The sequence below is a fragment of the Callionymus lyra genome, chromosome 13, assembly GCF_982586985.1.
Source record: "Callionymus lyra chromosome 13, fCalLyr1.hap1.1, whole genome shotgun sequence".
NCBI lineage: Eukaryota > Metazoa > Chordata > Actinopteri > Syngnathiformes > Callionymidae > Callionymus > Callionymus lyra.
In genome coordinates this window covers 11,482,346-11,499,964 of record NC_141830.1, presented here as the reverse complement: position 1 = coordinate 11,499,964, position 17,619 = coordinate 11,482,346, and the positions used below count along the sequence as shown (strand labels likewise).

Here is a 17,619-nt window from a genome sequence, read left to right as displayed (position 1 = left end):
TGTGTTATCAGTTTTATCTTTACCTTTAAAGTATATATTTTATTGAATATTGTTTTGATTGTTTAAGCGCTTTGTGACCCTGGTCTGGAAAAGCGCTATACAAATAAAAATTACTTACTTACTTACATACAAGAATCGATTAATGCTTTTTAGTTTGAGATTTTTGATGATTTCGAACTTTGTATTTGTTAGTTTTGTCTTCTTTTAATCATCATAAAAATCGTATTAATAATAATATATAATAAATAATAAACAATATCGCTTGTCATAATTCTTTTTTTATTTCGATTTTTCCTTTGCCCCAACATATAATTTAAATCAAATTTTCTTGATTTGTATTTAATCACAGTCACTTTTAGTTTAGATATTTATTTAAATAATACTATTAATACATAACAATAATAATAATAACTAGAATAAGATAAAGTAGAAGGAAATTAGCAGAGTATAATAATTGAAGGACTAAATACGTCTTTATATCAGTTTTATTTTTCAAGTTTTCACCGGAAGTTGTCTGTTCTCTACAGGAGCTTGATCCTCCTGATGAGGAGCCTCCAGTCCAGGAGCAAACGCATGTTCGCTTGACTCCTGAGCAGAGAAGACCCCGATGAAGTGCTCGGACCTCCGGGGAATGACAGCCGCTGTCACCGGGAGTGACAGGCAGACGTCGGAACGAAGCCGCTGAACGGATCCTCACAGACCGGGACTATGCCAGAGATGGAGAAAGGGAGACCACCAGAAAATAAACGCAGCAGGAAACCAGCGCACCCCGTGAAAAGGGAGATAAACCAGGAGATGAAGGTGAGAGAAACTTGTCTTTATCTGATCTTTTTCTAAAAAAAAAAGAAAAAAAGTTTGTTGAACTGGGAGGTGGTCAGTGAACGCACCACTGTTTATTCTTGTAACTAACTCCACTAAACTCTACACCCATGTAACGCTACACCTTTAAACAAGTGAGAGTATAACGGTAATTCGAGGCGATAAAATTAGATTCTTTTTTTTTTTTTTTTAAAAAGAAGGGTGAAATGACACATGAAAAGTAACAAAAAATTGATCGCTTTGAATATTTATTTAAATCTAATATATCTGCGTTTTATTTGAAATGAAAAACTTTGTTGAGACACTTGAAGAACTGTGGGTTGTTAAATCTAACTTCTTTCCATATGTTTCAATTTTAAAATGAAATAAATTAAAGTTATTACAAGAGTCTTTTGAGCTAAATAAACCTGTTGGTTGAGTATTTTGAAAAATCCTTTTTTTAAATCAAACTATTTCTTGTGTTTAGTATTTCAATGTCAAGTTTTGTCACATGTAACATTAGTAGCATTGAGGATGAAAGCTTGTGTCATTGAAATATCAAATGACAAAATCATACATTGTGGATTAACTGCCACTAGGTGGTAATTAAAGTAAGTAGGTAAGTAATTTCTATTTGTATAGCGCTTTTCCAGACCAGTGTCACAAAGCGCTTAAACAATCAAAACAATATTCAATAAAGTATATACTCTAAAGGTCAAGATAAAACTGATAACACAACAGGAGTTCAAGAAAATCAAGGAAAAGTCTGAACAAATAGAAACATCTTAAGATGTTTCTTAAAGGAGTCAGTACTAATTTAACTTCTTTAAAGTTCTTCTTTTCTTGTTGCTTTTTCATCCTCAGTTGACATACATTTGCACATCCACGAGTCTTTCTCCTTTATCTCTAACTCTCCCCCAACCTCATCGCCAAACTTCTCAGGGAGGGGATAACTCTGTGACGCCATGTCAGGCCAGATGTGGCCGGAGTGAAATGTCCAGCGGATCCAGATGTGCGTCACTTCTTCCCACACTTGCTTGCTCGTCCAGAAAAAAAAAAGAGAGGGTGTTTATGTTCTTGAAATAGTAAACAGGCTCACAAAAGTGTCTCTGTTCCTCCAGTGAAATTATTAAAGCGGAGCTGGTTCCCTCCCCACATTATGAGACTCTTACCGCATGGAAACTAATCCCAGCTTTGTTTGGGTTTTGACTGTAACACTCTGAGGGTTGCCTTCACTCCAGGAACGGATGATGTCTCATCCATATTAGATTTTAATAAACGGTTTATCCACGTGTCTCATAAATTAAATAAATATTTCCTTGAAATTCAGTTGAAAAAATAAAGTAAATAAATGTTGAATTTTTTTTTTTATAACTTAAAATATACTTCAGCAAATACTTTGTCACTTTAATTTATATTATTCCATTTTTTTTATTTATTAAACGGTGTGGCAGCGGCTTGTCTGTCCAAGCCTGACCTACAATTTGAAATATTAAAAATCAGATTTTATTATTTTAATAAATCGATTTTTCTTTTAAGTTGAGGAATATATTAAAATCGTGTTTAACATGGCTTTGATAATAACTTTTCCCTGAATTTTCTTTACTTTACTATAATCATATTGTAGTTTATTGTACATCTTTAACACTTAAGCAGTATCAACATTGTATTGCTGTTCTTTTTTTTTATATTATTTTTATATTTTTAAAAACTCAAGTAGCTCAGTCAAGAATAAACAGAAGATTTTTGGCGATGGTGCATTCATGAGCTCTCTGGGAGGGGATTGTGCTTTTTGAAAATGTGTTGCAACTCTTTCCTCTTGGCGACAGAAACGTACAAACCGTAGAGTTCTTAAGGCTCCTTGTAGCAACAGTTTGTGTGGCCCTTTTTTTTTTTTTTCGTGAGAGTAAATGTGCTCTCTTTCTGCGAGCGGTTCAGGTTGCGGCGTTTCCTTATATCCAGGGGAGGTGTCGTGTTGCAGCTTTACTAATTTTAATCAAAACATGTGAAAATGTATCCCAAGGTTTTGATGTAAGCCTGCGCCGGGGTTTGTATCTCAGGGTCGACCCCGGCCTGTTGCCTTTGGCTGCGACTTGCTCTGCGGTTTGGGATACGGCTTGTCACTCTCACAAAGCAGATGTTTGTCTGGAGTGCCAAAAAGAAACAAAAACAACATTGTGGGAAACTAAAGAGAGAGTGGGGGGGGGGGTGAAAAATCTCAACAGGAAAACAAAGACGTGACACTGAGAGCAGTGGCCTGGTGCGCCACATCAGGAACATGTTGGAACACGAATCTATGCGTGTGAACGTGTATTTGCATACATCCATCGACAGGTTTCACCGGTCAAGTCGGATTCTTGCGAGGACCTTCACAGGGACATGAGTTGTATTCAAAGTCCCACTTATAAACTACACCATGGTGGGACCTAACCAAAATATTGGTCTTTGGCTCCCCCCATGGTAGAGAGGTGTAATTACAAACTGCTGTGAAATTGGGAAGTCCAGCCTACGTTCCTTACAAAACTTGGAAAAAGTTTCTTGATGGTTTTCTTCGACCCACCATCAATTTTTTGGTGGTTGCGAAGACACTCTGGGACCCTCTGGATGTGGTTTCCCGGACAAAGTTGTCTAACAAATAGTTGCTGCCAAAGTTGTCGTTGTCGCAATATCTACGATATCTAAAATGGTACAATCAATTCAATGAATCTTTAACTTTATCTAGTTAAACAAAACAACTGGATGAACTGATCTATAGAGAAGCGAGTCTTCTATTAATATCACAATTATCCTCGATTTCCGTATTCTGCGAAAAGGTCCAGATCCTCCACTTAGCTCCTGGATGCTGTAACGCCAGGCTACTCTTGAGACTATAACCCTGTTTTCACTGCATCAGCCTTCTATGACGGACCCAGACATACTCTAGGTTTTCATTGGCGGATCGATACGCCAGCACCGGGTTTTTAAACCTAGAACGATCTGTACCCACAGACAAGACCTCTAGTCCACAAGACCACTTTTACTTCTTGTCTTGTCTTGTCTCGCTGATCATGTTCCTAAATGGTCATCCCAAAGCAAGCATTTCCCCGTATATATTACTTACTTACTTACTTACTTTTATTTGCAGATGTTACAGCCAACAAAACTGGATTGCTTAAAAAGTAGACATTTCGCAAGTCAACTTTGGTTCTGCTCTAGGTTTCTGCGCTTACTACCACCACGCCTGTGATTTGATTTGGAAAAGAAGTCAAACTGATTTTCTAAACCCAATGTTTTCTCTGCAATCCATCCCTTTCAACATCACATCGGGGTCCACTCCCACCGCGTCAGGTCCACCGGCGCTGCACCGGACACCCGATCCCTGACTTTAATCATCGATAGGCATATTTAGCCACACATGATACCTCTGCTCGCGCTCGCCCACGCACTCTCCCAGACACTCACGGGAGAGAAAACCCAAGCAAGCAAGCAAGAGAGGGATCCATTTCTCTGAGGCCCCGGCACAGAGCAGAGGTCGCAGCAGAGGAAAAGCAAAGGGAAAGAATGTGCCGTCCCAAGTACAACACTACAACGCAGCCACGGCACAGCGGCTGGAAAAGGGTGAAACCCGAGCCAACGGCGCTGTGTCGGGTGTCGTGGGGTTGGAAGGTGTCGCGGTGGACGGTGAGGATGGGAGGATGATGGCGGAAGAGAGAGAGAGAGAGAGGGAGAGAGTGCTGGACACTGGAGAAAGGACTCGGGCATTTCCCAGAACCGTGGGACCTGGCTGTGGTGTAGAGTGTCCCGCTCTGATTTCTGCCCGTACTAGATCAGATTTCTCCTCCAATCCCAAAACCACAGAGCGAGGTGGGTGGATAAAGAGAAGAACCTCTGTCTCACTGTATGTTTAGCCTTTTTTTTTTTCTTCATCTGGTGGTAATACAAAAAAAAAGCCGACCACACATCCCATCTGTGGAGAACAGTTTTCTTTTCTCTTCCTTTTTTCCAATTAGAAGAGATAAACAAAGGATGATTCATAGATTTCACACTGGTGTTAGGTTTTGAAGCTTTCCGTCTCAGATTTAGCAAGAGTAAACAAGTGGAATACATCATGGAAAAAAGCCTCATACTGAAGCGCTCTGTGCTCGTGTTCGCTTCTGCGAAGGAAAGAAATCCTTCTCGTGGAGTCTGATTATGTTTAACGTTGGATCAAAACTTTCATCAACAACCCTCAGATGTATTACCCTTTTTTTTCGGGATCTGCTCGCATGTATCCCGTTACATAGAAGGGTAATCACTGATTCCTGCTGACGTTTCCCAATGAAAACGACGTCAACAAGCCTCGGCTCACTTTAATATTCAACGGTTTTGGTGTTTCATAATATATGAGAAATTCACTTGGATGAACTGAGCTTACACAACTGACACAAGTTGTACCATTCCATATTTATCCCCAAAACATCCCATCCATCAGACACACATTTAGAATCATTCAAGTTAACTCTTCTAATGCGTTTCTCTTCTCTCTCTCAGCCTTGTGAGGTTGAAGATTTAAGAGACGCTTTTATACTCAAAAGCCGACGTGAATTTGTTTCAAATAATAAAACTCATTTTGTGGAAGATAATGCTGGTTGAAATACTCATGAAATGCTTAATAAAATATAATATTTCTTGTGTTGCCTATTGAGAACATTACTATTTGAGTGTTAAATATTTTTTCTTCAGTTTGTAAGCATTATATTTATCTTCATTCACATTATTATTCTTAGTAGATTTGTTTTTTGCTTAGCTAAAGTATTTTAATTAATACACGATTAACAATTATTTCCGAAGACAACATGGCAACATAAAGCATCACAATAGATAAAAATGCTATGTTGTCTTTAAAAAGATTCACTTTAGTATTTTAGCTATTTCTATAATTATAACAATTAAAGTCCAACTTGTGTGAAAAACCCACTCTCCTGTCCCTCGTACATGTTTCAAATATTGAAGTCTTCCTCTCCAGGATGCAATGAGTCCCTCAAGATGACCTTGTTTTGAAGTCAATCATTTATAAAGTTGCTCTGAAATCTGGGCGAAGAAGAGGTTACGAGAGCGGTGTCCATTATGATGTAATACTGGATTTCCTCCTCCAGCAAGTTGTAACCACCCCCATGTTTGTCTATACAACAAGTCCCTTGGAGGTGAAAACTTCCGTGATTGATGACGCGCGTTGACAAACCTCCATGTTTGACCAAGCAGAGCTGGCTTGTTTTTTGTTTCTTTTTAAACTAATGAGAAGTATAAAGTGTCAATTAAGTGTTTTTGGTGGAGCTTATAATCCGAATAATTGGGTATATAACATTAAATTTTTAAAGTAATACCTTAGATACTTTGTCAAAACATTGTTTCTTGTATAAAAGTCATGGTTTATGCCACAGTTTTACACACCACCTTACGCACACCGGACTATTACGAAGACTCTGTTTCTTTAAATGGAATCGAAGACAAATGAATCAATGGCTATGATCATTACGCAATAACTGATTTTCTACCTTTAGCTTCTTTGTTGAAATGTAATGATGCATGACTCCGTTCCAGACTTTTGCGGAGAGCACCATGAACGAACTGCTGGGCTGGTACGGCTACGACAAGGTGGATCTACGAGACTCTGAGGCCAACGAGATCCGCAACTACAGGGAGAGAAGGCAGCACGTGTCCGTGCTCAAAGGTGGGTCTGATGAGCGAAGACGTCGTTCACTGATGTGAAGAAGCACTGTTTGAATCTACCAAACAAACTTTCCTTCAGTCTTTGGTCCTAAGTCTACATCCTTGTTGACCTGACTGTTCGCTCGCTCCTATGTAGAGAACTCTTTGCCAAAACCCAAGAGCTCGGACGGAAAAATCAGCCACCCTGCCCTGGCCATGAAGACCGGAGACAAGGAGTCCTCCAGCGTACCCTCCTCTTCCTCATCCTCATCCTCCTCCTCCTCCTCTGTCGTCAGTACATCCTTGAGTACACCGAAGGAGCACAAAGGAGCGCCAGTCATCGTACCTCTCATCAAACCTTCAGCAGGTAAGAGACCTGATGTGCTGGATGTTGTCTTCTTCTTCGTCTTCTTCTTTGTCTTCTTCTTTGTCTACTACTTCTTCTTCTTCTTCTTCTTTGTCTTCGTCTTCGTATTCATTTGATCCGTCACAAATGTATTCGGTTTTGGAAATCAAAACTTTTTTTGTTACGTTAAAAAAACGCTATAAATACTTCTTCACTTTGATCTAAACTACTTGACATTCTAATTGATGGTTTTCCTTTATTCCTCCCTCATTGAGGGAATAGCAGAACGTTCCTAAAATGTTAAATCATACAGCAAACATATTGATAAAAAAGCTAATATAGACAAAAACTGTAATTTATAAAAAATAATGATGAATATAACAACAACAACAATAAACTCTATAAACTATTGAGTATGAGCATTAAATCATATTTTATTATATATATTAAAATGTATACAATGGAATTACTTCTAATTATTTATTTAAAGGTCGTTCAATTCAGTTTGATCATCATTATAATGGTATTAAAATAGTTTTTTAATATTCCATATATAAACAGTTTTTTAGGTAATGTTATTTTGTTAATTATTGTAATACTGAGTCTCTAAACAAATGCGATCCTTATTTAAATTTCCTCATTGAATATGTTTTTTTTTTTAATCATTTTAAATGACAAAATGTTGTGGAGGGATCCATGGACTGTGGATGATCCAAAATTAATCATATTTTATTCTGAATGAATCTTTGAATTATTTCAATAATTTGTTCCTTCTCTTTCCCACAGTGGATGATGTCCAGAACGTACAGATCGTGTGTGTGTGGTGCCAGAAGGAAGGCGTGAAGCGTTATTCTCTCTGTATGGGATCCGAACTCAAGAGCTTCTGCAGCGAGAAGTGTTTCGCCGCCTGCAGACGGGCGTACTTCAAACGCAATAAGGTCAGCCCCAGCACAGATTTCAACCAATTTTACAATTAATTTAAATATAAATAAAAACAACCGTATTTACTGACACCAAATTAGAAACTCACCTAGAGGCCATTCCTCCTCCTGCTCCCAGCATGAGTTTGTTAAGTGGAATTTCAAAAGGGGTTTTATCTCTCTAGTTAAGGGAAGAGTGAGTGTGGGATGGAGGTCAAAGTTTGTAGAGGACACCTCGTATCGGTTTCATGTTAATGGAAGAGGCCATTAGAGGAACTTCAGTCTGGAGGACAGGAAACACCTACGACACCACCGGCGCTCCTATGCACATTGCCACCATTTTTCACCTCCCTCAGCGACATGAATACCACCGTCAGGGTGTCGAGGGGCCGAATCTCCTCTCGCCTTTCCTGCATGAGGTGTGTTCACATAAACAATCGGCGACAGTAACGTGTGGCGGCACTGATCGTGTGCAACAAACCTTCTAGTTTTTCCCCCGAACCCGGGGAGGGAAAGCGGTGCCACTGGCTTGTAGCTGCTTGTCTGAGGGAGGACGGCCAGCAGGCCTGGGGCGAGGTGTCCACTTTCAGTGCATACCTTACCTTCAGCTGCCTCATGTTTCGTTACTCAACACGACTCTGCGGGATGGGGGAGCTCTCGGGTCCACAGCGGATCGGTTTACATAAATCAGGAGGAATTTCCCATATTAATTCTGGCAAGACCATTAATAACACAACGGTACATCAAGTGCATTTTCCCACCGTTGGTTGATACAAGTTCAGACCTTGAGACGTCCATTTTTACCATGATCAGGTTAAGTAGTTATTCAGAGTGGGTTTCAAACAATCATATTAAACACTTGTGGGTTAGGGCTTGCTGAAAATACATCTAAGTACCGTCCACATAAATCTAGATTCAGTTACTTTTCACATTTTCCTGATTCCCCTCGAGATTCCTGGACATCTCCATCCAACCCGGCGCCAACCTTCGTAGTCATCCTGTATATATGCGCAACTACCTAGAAAACCTTTAGTCATGGGTCTATAGTAAGTCTCTTTTCTCAACTTTTCTCGGGTTAACTACGGTCAAGTTGACCCGGCTGCCCAAAAACAAATGTATTTGTGGTATCCCTTGTGTTGTCTCTGGGTCACATTTGTTTTCAGGCCTGCCGGTCACCTTGACCCAGAAACAAAACAAGGGTTATTAAAGTTTAATTATTACACTGACAACTAACCAATTTCCCGGCTGTTAACGGGAATTATATTTTAGAACTTTTTTTAACACTGTTTCAATTCTTAATCTATCTTATTTATTTTCTCAGGATTTCTTCCTATATAACCTTTTAACTAAATAATATTAATGACAACAAATATTGTTCTGTCATCGTCTGACCTTTATCATCTAAACTTTTTGCTTTTTAAAGCGCCTAAATATGTGGTAAAAGAGAACACAATCAAACATCCAACATAGAATAAAAAGCTTCAAGTTGTGCATATTATTTCATGAAGCCTTTGTTTGTTGCATGTTCTCAGGCCAGAGACGAAGACCTCCATGGAGAGAGATCACCCCAGCAGTCGCATTCAGAGGAATCACCCAGACTAGTGGTGAAGATGAACAGCAATGTCAGAGTAAGTGGATATTTTTCAAATGCTTACTGTCTCATGAGTAGACGTATAAAAGGCAACCATTTTCCTGTGTTTGATTTGAGGTCCATTTACGAATCTTTGGTTAAAGGAACCCATCAGAGAACAGTCTTGCACTATTGATTACTCCAATTGTGGCTATTTACTGCCAATCCAAAATAAATAGTTGGTATCATTTGTGGATAATGAAACCTTCTTTAGTCCAAAATATTGACCCTCCACAGTCTCTCTCTCCTGTACCACAGGTATGCGATTGGTGCAAGCATGTCCGCCACACGAAGGAATACCTGGACTTTGGATCTGGCGAGGATCGGCTCCAGTTCTGCAGCACCAAGTGTCTCAATCAGTACAAAATGGATGTTTTCTACAGAGAAGCCCGCGCCGCACTTACCAGCTCAAGTCCAAGTCGCGGCAGCCAGGAGGGGAGGTCGGATAATGGTATGGGGGGCCAAAAGCTGCTCACCCCCGATTCTTGGAACAGCAACGGTGGCACGGGGGAAAATCAGCAAAGAACACAGTCCCCTCAAGTTGCTACGACTGTTCATGGATCATCGGAGTCCACCTCCATCTCTACATCTGAGTCATCATCCTCCAAGCTTCCCGGCTCTGGACTCAGGAGCTTAGACAAACCAATTCAACCAGCTCCGCCTTGTGTGGATTTGTCCCCTCATCTTGTTTCTTTTCCCCCGCCTCCTCCACGCATACCCAAGGAACATCAGCCCCAAATCCCCATCCCATTTATTAGACCTCCACTTCACGCTCAGGGCCTCAGGAGCCCACTTGCCAACCATCCTAGAATCCCGGTGCCCTCTTCAAGTCCGATTCATCGACCTCCACACTCGCCTCACCTTCAGCCGCCCACAGCCTCCATGAATCCACCTGGATTGATGCATCCATTCCCAGGTGCCTACTTCCCTGGTTTGCACTCCCCACCTATAAACATGATGCCTAGAGGTCCGGTCCCAATGCCTCCAATGATGAACTTTGGTATTCCATCATTCAGTCCACTCCTGCCACATCCAACTGTCCTTGTGCCTTACCCAGTTATTGTACCCCTACCTATTCCCATACCTATACCCATTCCTATTCTAGTCCCTTCCAAGGGGACCCCAGACTCTCAAAGTCACAGTGGAGTTATACACACTGTGCCAGACGGAATGGACAGGAGTAGATCTATAGCAACCAAGCCAAAATCTCCTGTTCTTGCAGAGGGGCATGGCCATTTGGCAGCCGAAAGATTGTGTCCCCCCTTATCCTCTGACCTCTGCAGCAGTGAAGTAGGATGGGTGAAATCAGAGAGGCCATTTCCATCCCCTATATCCACTCCCCACAATGGGTCACCTTCACCAAGAACACAATATAGCCCATCTCCCTGCTCAGCTCCTGGCTCAGAAGGTATAGTAGAATTTAAGCATCAGCATTCAGAGAGACAAGTCATACAGAGAATAGTTCAAAGAACCCAAGTCAAACTAGAGCCTACTGCCAATACAGTTGCAGAGATGGACGCAGGGACTGGCCATGGCACTAGGTCGAGTGTGCATGACATCATTAGACCTACTTTTACAAAGTCCCCTTCTAATGACACAGTATACCAACTTAAGAACTCCCATGCTTCACCATCTAATACCCCATCAAGCCCCGCTGGGAGCAACCATCAATATGACACCATGCCTTCTGCTCTGAAACCTCAGAATCATGGTCAAATTGGGATTAACACCGTGTTATCCACATCAGCGAGTTCAGACTCCTTTCTACCCCAGAGGCTACCAGCACCTGCCACTGATGCAGCACTTAGCGAACTTGAGGCTATCAAAGAAAATAAATGCTCAGTGGTCGGCCAGACACGAGTTGAAAGCCAAGCGAATCAGCCCGAAGAGCCTCTGGCTGTGGTTGGGGAGGTGGGAGAGGATCCACATGTTCCTGATGAGGACCACGCATACGCTCTTCCCACAGCCCAAAAGACTGGTGGCAACACCACCCCGCTCCTCTTGCCCAAACTCAGGGACAAGGGTAGTTTGCGTAGTCCGGCCAACATCTCCAACGTCGCCGACATGGAGCCCTCTCTGAAGAGACGATGCCTTCGGATCAGGGATCAGAACAAGTAAAGAAAGGTGAGGAACTACTCTCATTCGTGTTAAACTGAAAGCTGTCTTTTATTCATTAGCAAGCAGGAGCAGAATATTTAGCGCATGGCAGAGTTTAAGGTAGAAAAGTGGAAATAATGAACAGCAACCAAGTGATAAGACACAGACATTATTAAAACAATCCTGGTGCTGTGTTGGCTCTCCATCTAAGGGTATGATGTTTAATGGTTCCTTAAAACAAACATCTCCATAAGTAGGTTCAGTGAGGGCAGCTCTAATGACTAATAGCCTGCTCGTGGTCACTAAACAGAATGGCGCCGAACAGAGAGAATCCCAGTAACCTGCCACTTCTCCGGGCTATAGGATTACAACCATGGGAGGGCACTGAGACTCATTTTGAAAATTACTTTGCCAGAACCTGATGGTGACATTGCCAAGTTTGCATCGAATCACGTTCTGTTTCCTGTTTTTTTTATGTTGATGTTCATTTCTATAGGATTCCAATATCCATTGATTACCTTGAATTCCCTACATTTGGGAGTAATTGTTGTCCAATGGCTATCTGTCCAGGGTTTCCCCCAACCCTCGCTCTATGGTTGGAACCAGCTTTAGTAATGACTCTAATGAAACATATTAGGACAGGGGTGGGCAATTATAATTTTTTAAGGGCCACATTAAATTCTGTGAATGTTTTTAGGGGCCGTCAAACAAAAAGAAAGACGAGAAAATCCCTAAAAAAAAGGACATTCGTCATTAAGCCGTGACATTTATTAAGACAAACAAGCTGCAATTTTATTCTTGTATAGATGATTTCTTCAGCTAACTTTAAAAAAATATTTTGAGGGATTAATATATACTCACAAAATACAAACAAAAAGGAGGGAAAAAGTAAATTAGTGTTATGTGAAAATGTAAATGAATAATAAATATAAAATACACTTTTTAGTGCATTAGAACCATTTATTCATGATCAAACTTTGGCATTACAAGGGCCGCATAAATACAGTCAAAGGGTCGCATGTAGCCCCCCCGGGCCGCATTTTGCCCAGGTCTGGATTAGGATGATAGATCCGCTGACATCTGAGATTCTGAAAAAAGGGTTTTATTATAAAATTGCATCTGTTTTGGATTTAAAGCTCTACCTATATTGCTCACACTCTTATTGTTTAGAGATTAGGCAGTGGTCAGGAGTGAAAGCTACAGATCGCCCCGACCCCCCTTATGCAACAATTTGAAACATGAGTCCGGTGTCACCAGAACCAACATGAATCTTTACTTTCCTGAGTAAATAATTACCATCTGGATCCACAAAACCTTTGAAGGATTCATAACTGTCATCGCTCACAGTTCCTATAATGCCACGGCCGCCTGCTGTCCCATTGAAACATAGAAATACAATTTCAAAAGCTAAAAGAAGGTTATGAATTACCGGATCACTGTCTTTAGGTGAGGATTAAAGGTTTTTAGCCCTTTTCAATTCAATGCAGACTCCTCTCTACTCTGAGATTCAAAGGACGCCCAGGAAAACGCCCAGGAAGAAGCAGAGCGATTCAATTACGCATGTCACAGTGACACCCTACTCTTGCTTCTACTTTAGCCCTCTCTTCTCTGGTTTCTCCTTCCGCTCTTGCTCCCTTGCCAACCAGATGTTGGTAGCCCGAGAATCTTTTCTAAATTTGACCAATCAAAAAACCCCCCGTCCGCATTTAACCCTCCTGATTTGGAGCCCTGCGACACAGACGCCCCCTTCCCTCGCCCACTTGTTTCTCGCCACAATGAGCTCACGTTACCGTTTCACTGTACGTCCCGAGATTAATCCTCCGATATCAGAGCCTTGGCTCCGGTTTCCGAAAGGCTGTTTTCTCTCCAAGCGAAAGATTAATACGCCGGTTTAAAAAGGACGACAGCGCGTCACTTTATAGCTCCGGATCCGCTTTCAGAAAAAGGAGCTGTCATTTGTTGTGGTTTCCAGCGTCCCCTTAGTAACCAATACATATGAAATCACAACGTGCCGCTTGTGTCGTGCAGACGGATTTATGCCCCGGCGTGGAGCGTAACCAGAGCCGACCGCTCGACTTTAGCTCAGCACCTCTGCGCTCGCGCCGCCGTCCCGTCCTATCTCCGGCTCCAGAGAAATCCCCCAAAAAACTCTTGACAGAAGCAGCAGCCAGGCGAAAGATTTCACCTCAGGAAACGGCCTGTTTTTCCGTCTCGGTTTCCCTTGCCTTTATTTGGGATATTTTATAGCCCCGTGTAATCCGAGCCCACCACATGGGTATTCGCTGAGCTTTTGAAAGTGAAACGCGATGGGACAGAGGGAGCATAGAACCCTGGTTCCAGCCTCACGTGTGTGTCTGTTTATGTTTAATGGACATGTTTGAATGAGGGCCTGTTAGCGTGAGGGAAACAAGCCAGATGTTGTTAGTGTGATTGGATCACAGTTATCAGCCTCGTTCAGAGTCACCGCCTTCACGAATCAGAAGGTGGAATTTAAAGGGACTGATCTGTGAATTATTCGAGTGAGATGGAGAAAAGGTTGCGAGTTGAAATCCACCTTGAGTCGATTAGGTTTGGTTTGAAACTGTGTAGTTTCTTGGTTGTATGTTATAGTTAACTCTACTTTCCTCACACTACACTATCTGCCTCTCTTCCCAAGTAGCTGAGATGAACTCCACTCCCTAAGAACGACAAGGAATAACGATTACATTAAATTCAATAAAGTGCAAAAGTTATCTTTTAAAAAGAACAGTTATTACAATACATTGTATACATATTCACTGAAAGGTTGAATTTATTTATGGACATAATTAATTCGATTTTTTTTTTAATTATTAATATTTGTAGCCTTTAACATTTAATTTTAAAATAATAATAATTTAAATATTATTTAAAAGGATAAAAATTTGAAAATGTATTAATTTAAAATATCAAACTTTTTTTTTTATATTCACATTTTAAAAAATTGTAAAACTTTCAATTTACCATGAATTGAGTTAAAACACTTTGTTTTAAAACAACATCTAAATAAATTAAGAATATTTTATTTTTTTCTGTGATGGTTCCAACATTAATTTTTTTAATTGAATGTAAAAAGCTAAACATAAAAAAATATTGAATTAAAAATATATGATTTTTAATTTAATTATTTACTAACAACAAATTCATACTTTCATTAAAATTTATTTCAAAAAAAATAATTAAATGCTTAAAAAACAATTGAAAAATCTATTTAAGAGTTTTAAACATTTGGATTTTGAAATTCAACCATTTAATATTTATGACTTTATATATTCATACAAAATGCGTAAATAAAAGCTTGATTCATCATCCTCCTCTCTCTCTCTCTCTCTCTCTCTCTCTAGACCAGGACACCTGATGACACTGTCCGGCGGTGCCAGATCCAGTGACCCCCCCCCCCCCCCCCCACACACACACACACCCCTACCAAACTAGTGGACGACACCAGTGCGACACCCTCTGTAGACCAGCAGGGGGCCGACACAGGATGCAGACCAGATGGCCATGTTGTCACGAGGAAGAGCACAACACAGTCACTGTTTTTTTTGGACCAAACGTCTAAACCGGACCATCTCAGATCAAACCCCACACCATCAACCCCCCCACCACCACCTCCCAGATGTGCTCTTCCTCCTCCTCGTCCTCTTCATCCCCGTCTTTGCTCACGGATCAGCCCTGTGTGGTCTTCTCAGATTGAGCCCGAACATGATCTCTTTCCAGGGAAATGGTTTGTTTTTCTCTGCCCGGCTCGCACAAAGAGCCACATTGTTCCTCCCGTACATGTACCACGCTGACTCTCCACTGCAGGTTTTGGGTTACCTGGCTGACGGAGGCTCAGACTTCAGGAGCGTTCTTCTTTTTTCTCTTTTTTTTTTTTTTTTTTTGACCCACGGCCAGGAATATAGTCTAACCCTTCTACTTCGGTCCACCCTCCTGCCCAATCTAAATACAGTAACCAAGCCGTGCTGACATTCGAGTCCTCACAACCTCTTCTGCTTTTTTGCTTCCACGGAGCAGTCGAACTGCAAACCCATGTAACTGGAGGAAACTAAATCTACTGATGAAACGGTAGCTTGAAAAAGTCTGTGATAATTGAGGTCGTCCTGATGACGCTGGTTTATGAATGTATGGTTTTACAGATTATATCCGCCAAAGCTTTGAGAGCATCATCACTCACTAAATGTTTCTTTGGATCTTCGCTGAGTAAAAAAAAATGCAGAGGTCACAATAGTTTGTGTCAAAAAAACCCAATTCAGGTTTTGGTGGTGACAGAAAGAGCCAGATTTGGGTCGGTTGATAAAACGAGGGCAGCTTTTCACAACTTTCTTCAGGTTTTAAGAAGATATTTAGAAGAAAACATCAACAAAATGAAACTTTGTTGTGTTCAATGTGTGCGTTTGCACTATAGAAAGCTTGCGATTTTTGTTCCAAGCAAAAGGTTTTAATCTTTCACTCTGGTTTGCCGCCAAAAGACGACCACCAAAAATAACGTGTCAAGATACACTGGCTCTCATCCCAGCCCAGGTACCAAGTGTTGTGTGATGTTCACCCAGTAAAACTTCAGTATTATTACAGTTGCTTCTGTGAGAGGATTTATTGTGTTTGTTTTTGTGTTAAAAGGCCGATTGTTTTTGCTTTAATGACATTGTCCAGCATCTTGCCAAGGTTTTCACGAAAACAAAAGCTTAAAAGTGTGTTACATTCACTTGAGGAAGTGACTTTTAAACACTTAAAAGTTGTATTTAAATGAAATACAAAAGGTTTCCTTCCTCTTCTCTTAATTGATTTTAGATTTAAAATGGATGAATTTAAAAATATCTATATTTAAAAAATGCTTCTTTTTTTTTCTTCTTTTGTTGACAACTTAAAGTTAAGTTTGATTTGACTTTCTACAACATTTTTAATTAATGAACACAGGTTTAAGTAAGTAAGTAAGCAATTTTTATTTGTATAGCGCTTTTCCAGACCAGGGTCACAAAGCGCTTAAACAATCAAAACAATACTCAATAAAGTATATAGTTTAAAGTTAAAGATGTTTCTGATTTTTTTTAAATATCTCTGCTGGGATTATTTTTTGATAAATAAAAATAATACTTAAATAAAGATCTCGTAGGCCCATCCTATATTATTAATTATTTTTTAATAAATAATAAACAAGACAAATTTGTAATTGAAATTAATAAAACTCATATATTTTTAAATTATTAGTTTACTTTTAATTCTTATTTTTTAAATGAGCAAAAATGAAACTCTTTACTAACTTTATTAAAATCAGATAACTCTCTGAACTTGCTTTGTTTAAACTTCGTCCTCAAGTGAACGTGATACACAATTGTTTTATAAGTGTTTCACTCTTTTGTCGCCACTAGAGGTCAGTGTTCGCCTGTTGGCCGCTTTAAAACTCGGTGCCAGTTGACGTCATTGTGTCTATTAATCTAAACTTCTCGCAGCTGCCCTTTTGAAGACCGACCTCGAAGGTGACTCCTCTGCCATCATTCCGAAACATTTGTTTGACTCGTGTTGGAAGCATCATCGCCCCCTCTCATTCCATCCATCACTGATCTGGAAACATTACGCGCAAAGGAAAAATAACTCCTGACAACGTAGGCCAAGAATAACTCTTAAACAAAATTCTATATATATATATATATATATATAAATATGTTGGTTTGTTTGTTGCACATTGTCAATTTGTGTTCTTTAACTTTGGGTACTTTTGAGTTTTGATGCCTGGTGACTCACAACAGGTTGTTTGTATGTGCATATAGATTCTGTAGCCAAGAAATATGATGGATTTGTAAAACTAAATAAACGTTATTAAGATTAAATTGTTTCTGTTTTTTTCTTCTTTCTCCATTTTGAAAACATGTTTTTTAACATAGTCAGACAATCTAATCTGGCCAGATCATTTTTAAGTGGCTCAAAAATGCTATAAACAGATTAATTTACTTTAAAAAGTTGGAAAGATAAGATAAAATACTGTTTAGTTGCTTGTTTTTGTGTATGACGGAGATGATTGAGGTTGCAATTGTAGCCTCTATTGATACAGCCTTAAAAAAAAGTACTTTAATAACAAAGAAACATCACAATAAAAATATAAAACAAGCAGATGAAGCGGGTTGTGTAGAAGTATATATAAACAT

General features: G+C 40.0%; 1 protein-coding gene across 2 annotated transcripts; it reads left to right on the top strand.

The window, feature by feature from the left end:
• The first annotated feature begins 581 nt into the window (after positions 1-581).
• On the top strand, positions 582-17,239 carry LOC148067367 (sine oculis-binding protein homolog). Of its 2 annotated transcripts, none has more exons than XM_087805972.1 (7): positions 582-801; positions 6,358-6,487; positions 6,623-6,832; positions 7,598-7,749; positions 9,264-9,359; positions 9,620-11,485; positions 14,821-17,239. In XM_087805972.1, the coding sequence occupies exons 1-6, from the start codon at positions 709-711 to the stop codon at positions 11,477-11,479; spliced, it is 2,541 nt and encodes an 846-aa protein (XP_087662098.1). In that variant the 5' UTR covers positions 582-708; the 3' UTR covers positions 11,480-11,485; positions 14,821-17,239. The 2 variants fall into 2 exon arrangements, with proteins under 2 accessions (XP_087662098.1, XP_087662097.1); XM_087805971.1 differs by having other exon boundaries at positions 9,599-11,485; positions 14,821-17,238.
• Positions 17,240-17,619: the final 380 nt, after the last annotated feature.

What these genes read in the sequence shown, in the direction of transcription:
- LOC148067367 (XM_087805971.1), top strand. Translation starts at nt 709, where the DNA reads ATGCCAGAGATGGAGAAAGGGAGACCACCAGAAAATAAACGCAGCAGG. An exon ending in AGATAAACCAGGAGATGAAG is followed by an intron (nt 802 to 6,357) that starts GTGAGAGAAACT and finishes ACTCCGTTCCAG; the next exon opens with ACTTTTGCGGAGAGCACCAT. An exon ending in AGATGAACAGCAATGTCAGA is followed by an intron (nt 9,360 to 9,598) that starts GTAAGTGGATAT and finishes GACCCTCCACAG; the next exon opens with TCTCTCTCTCCTGTACCACA.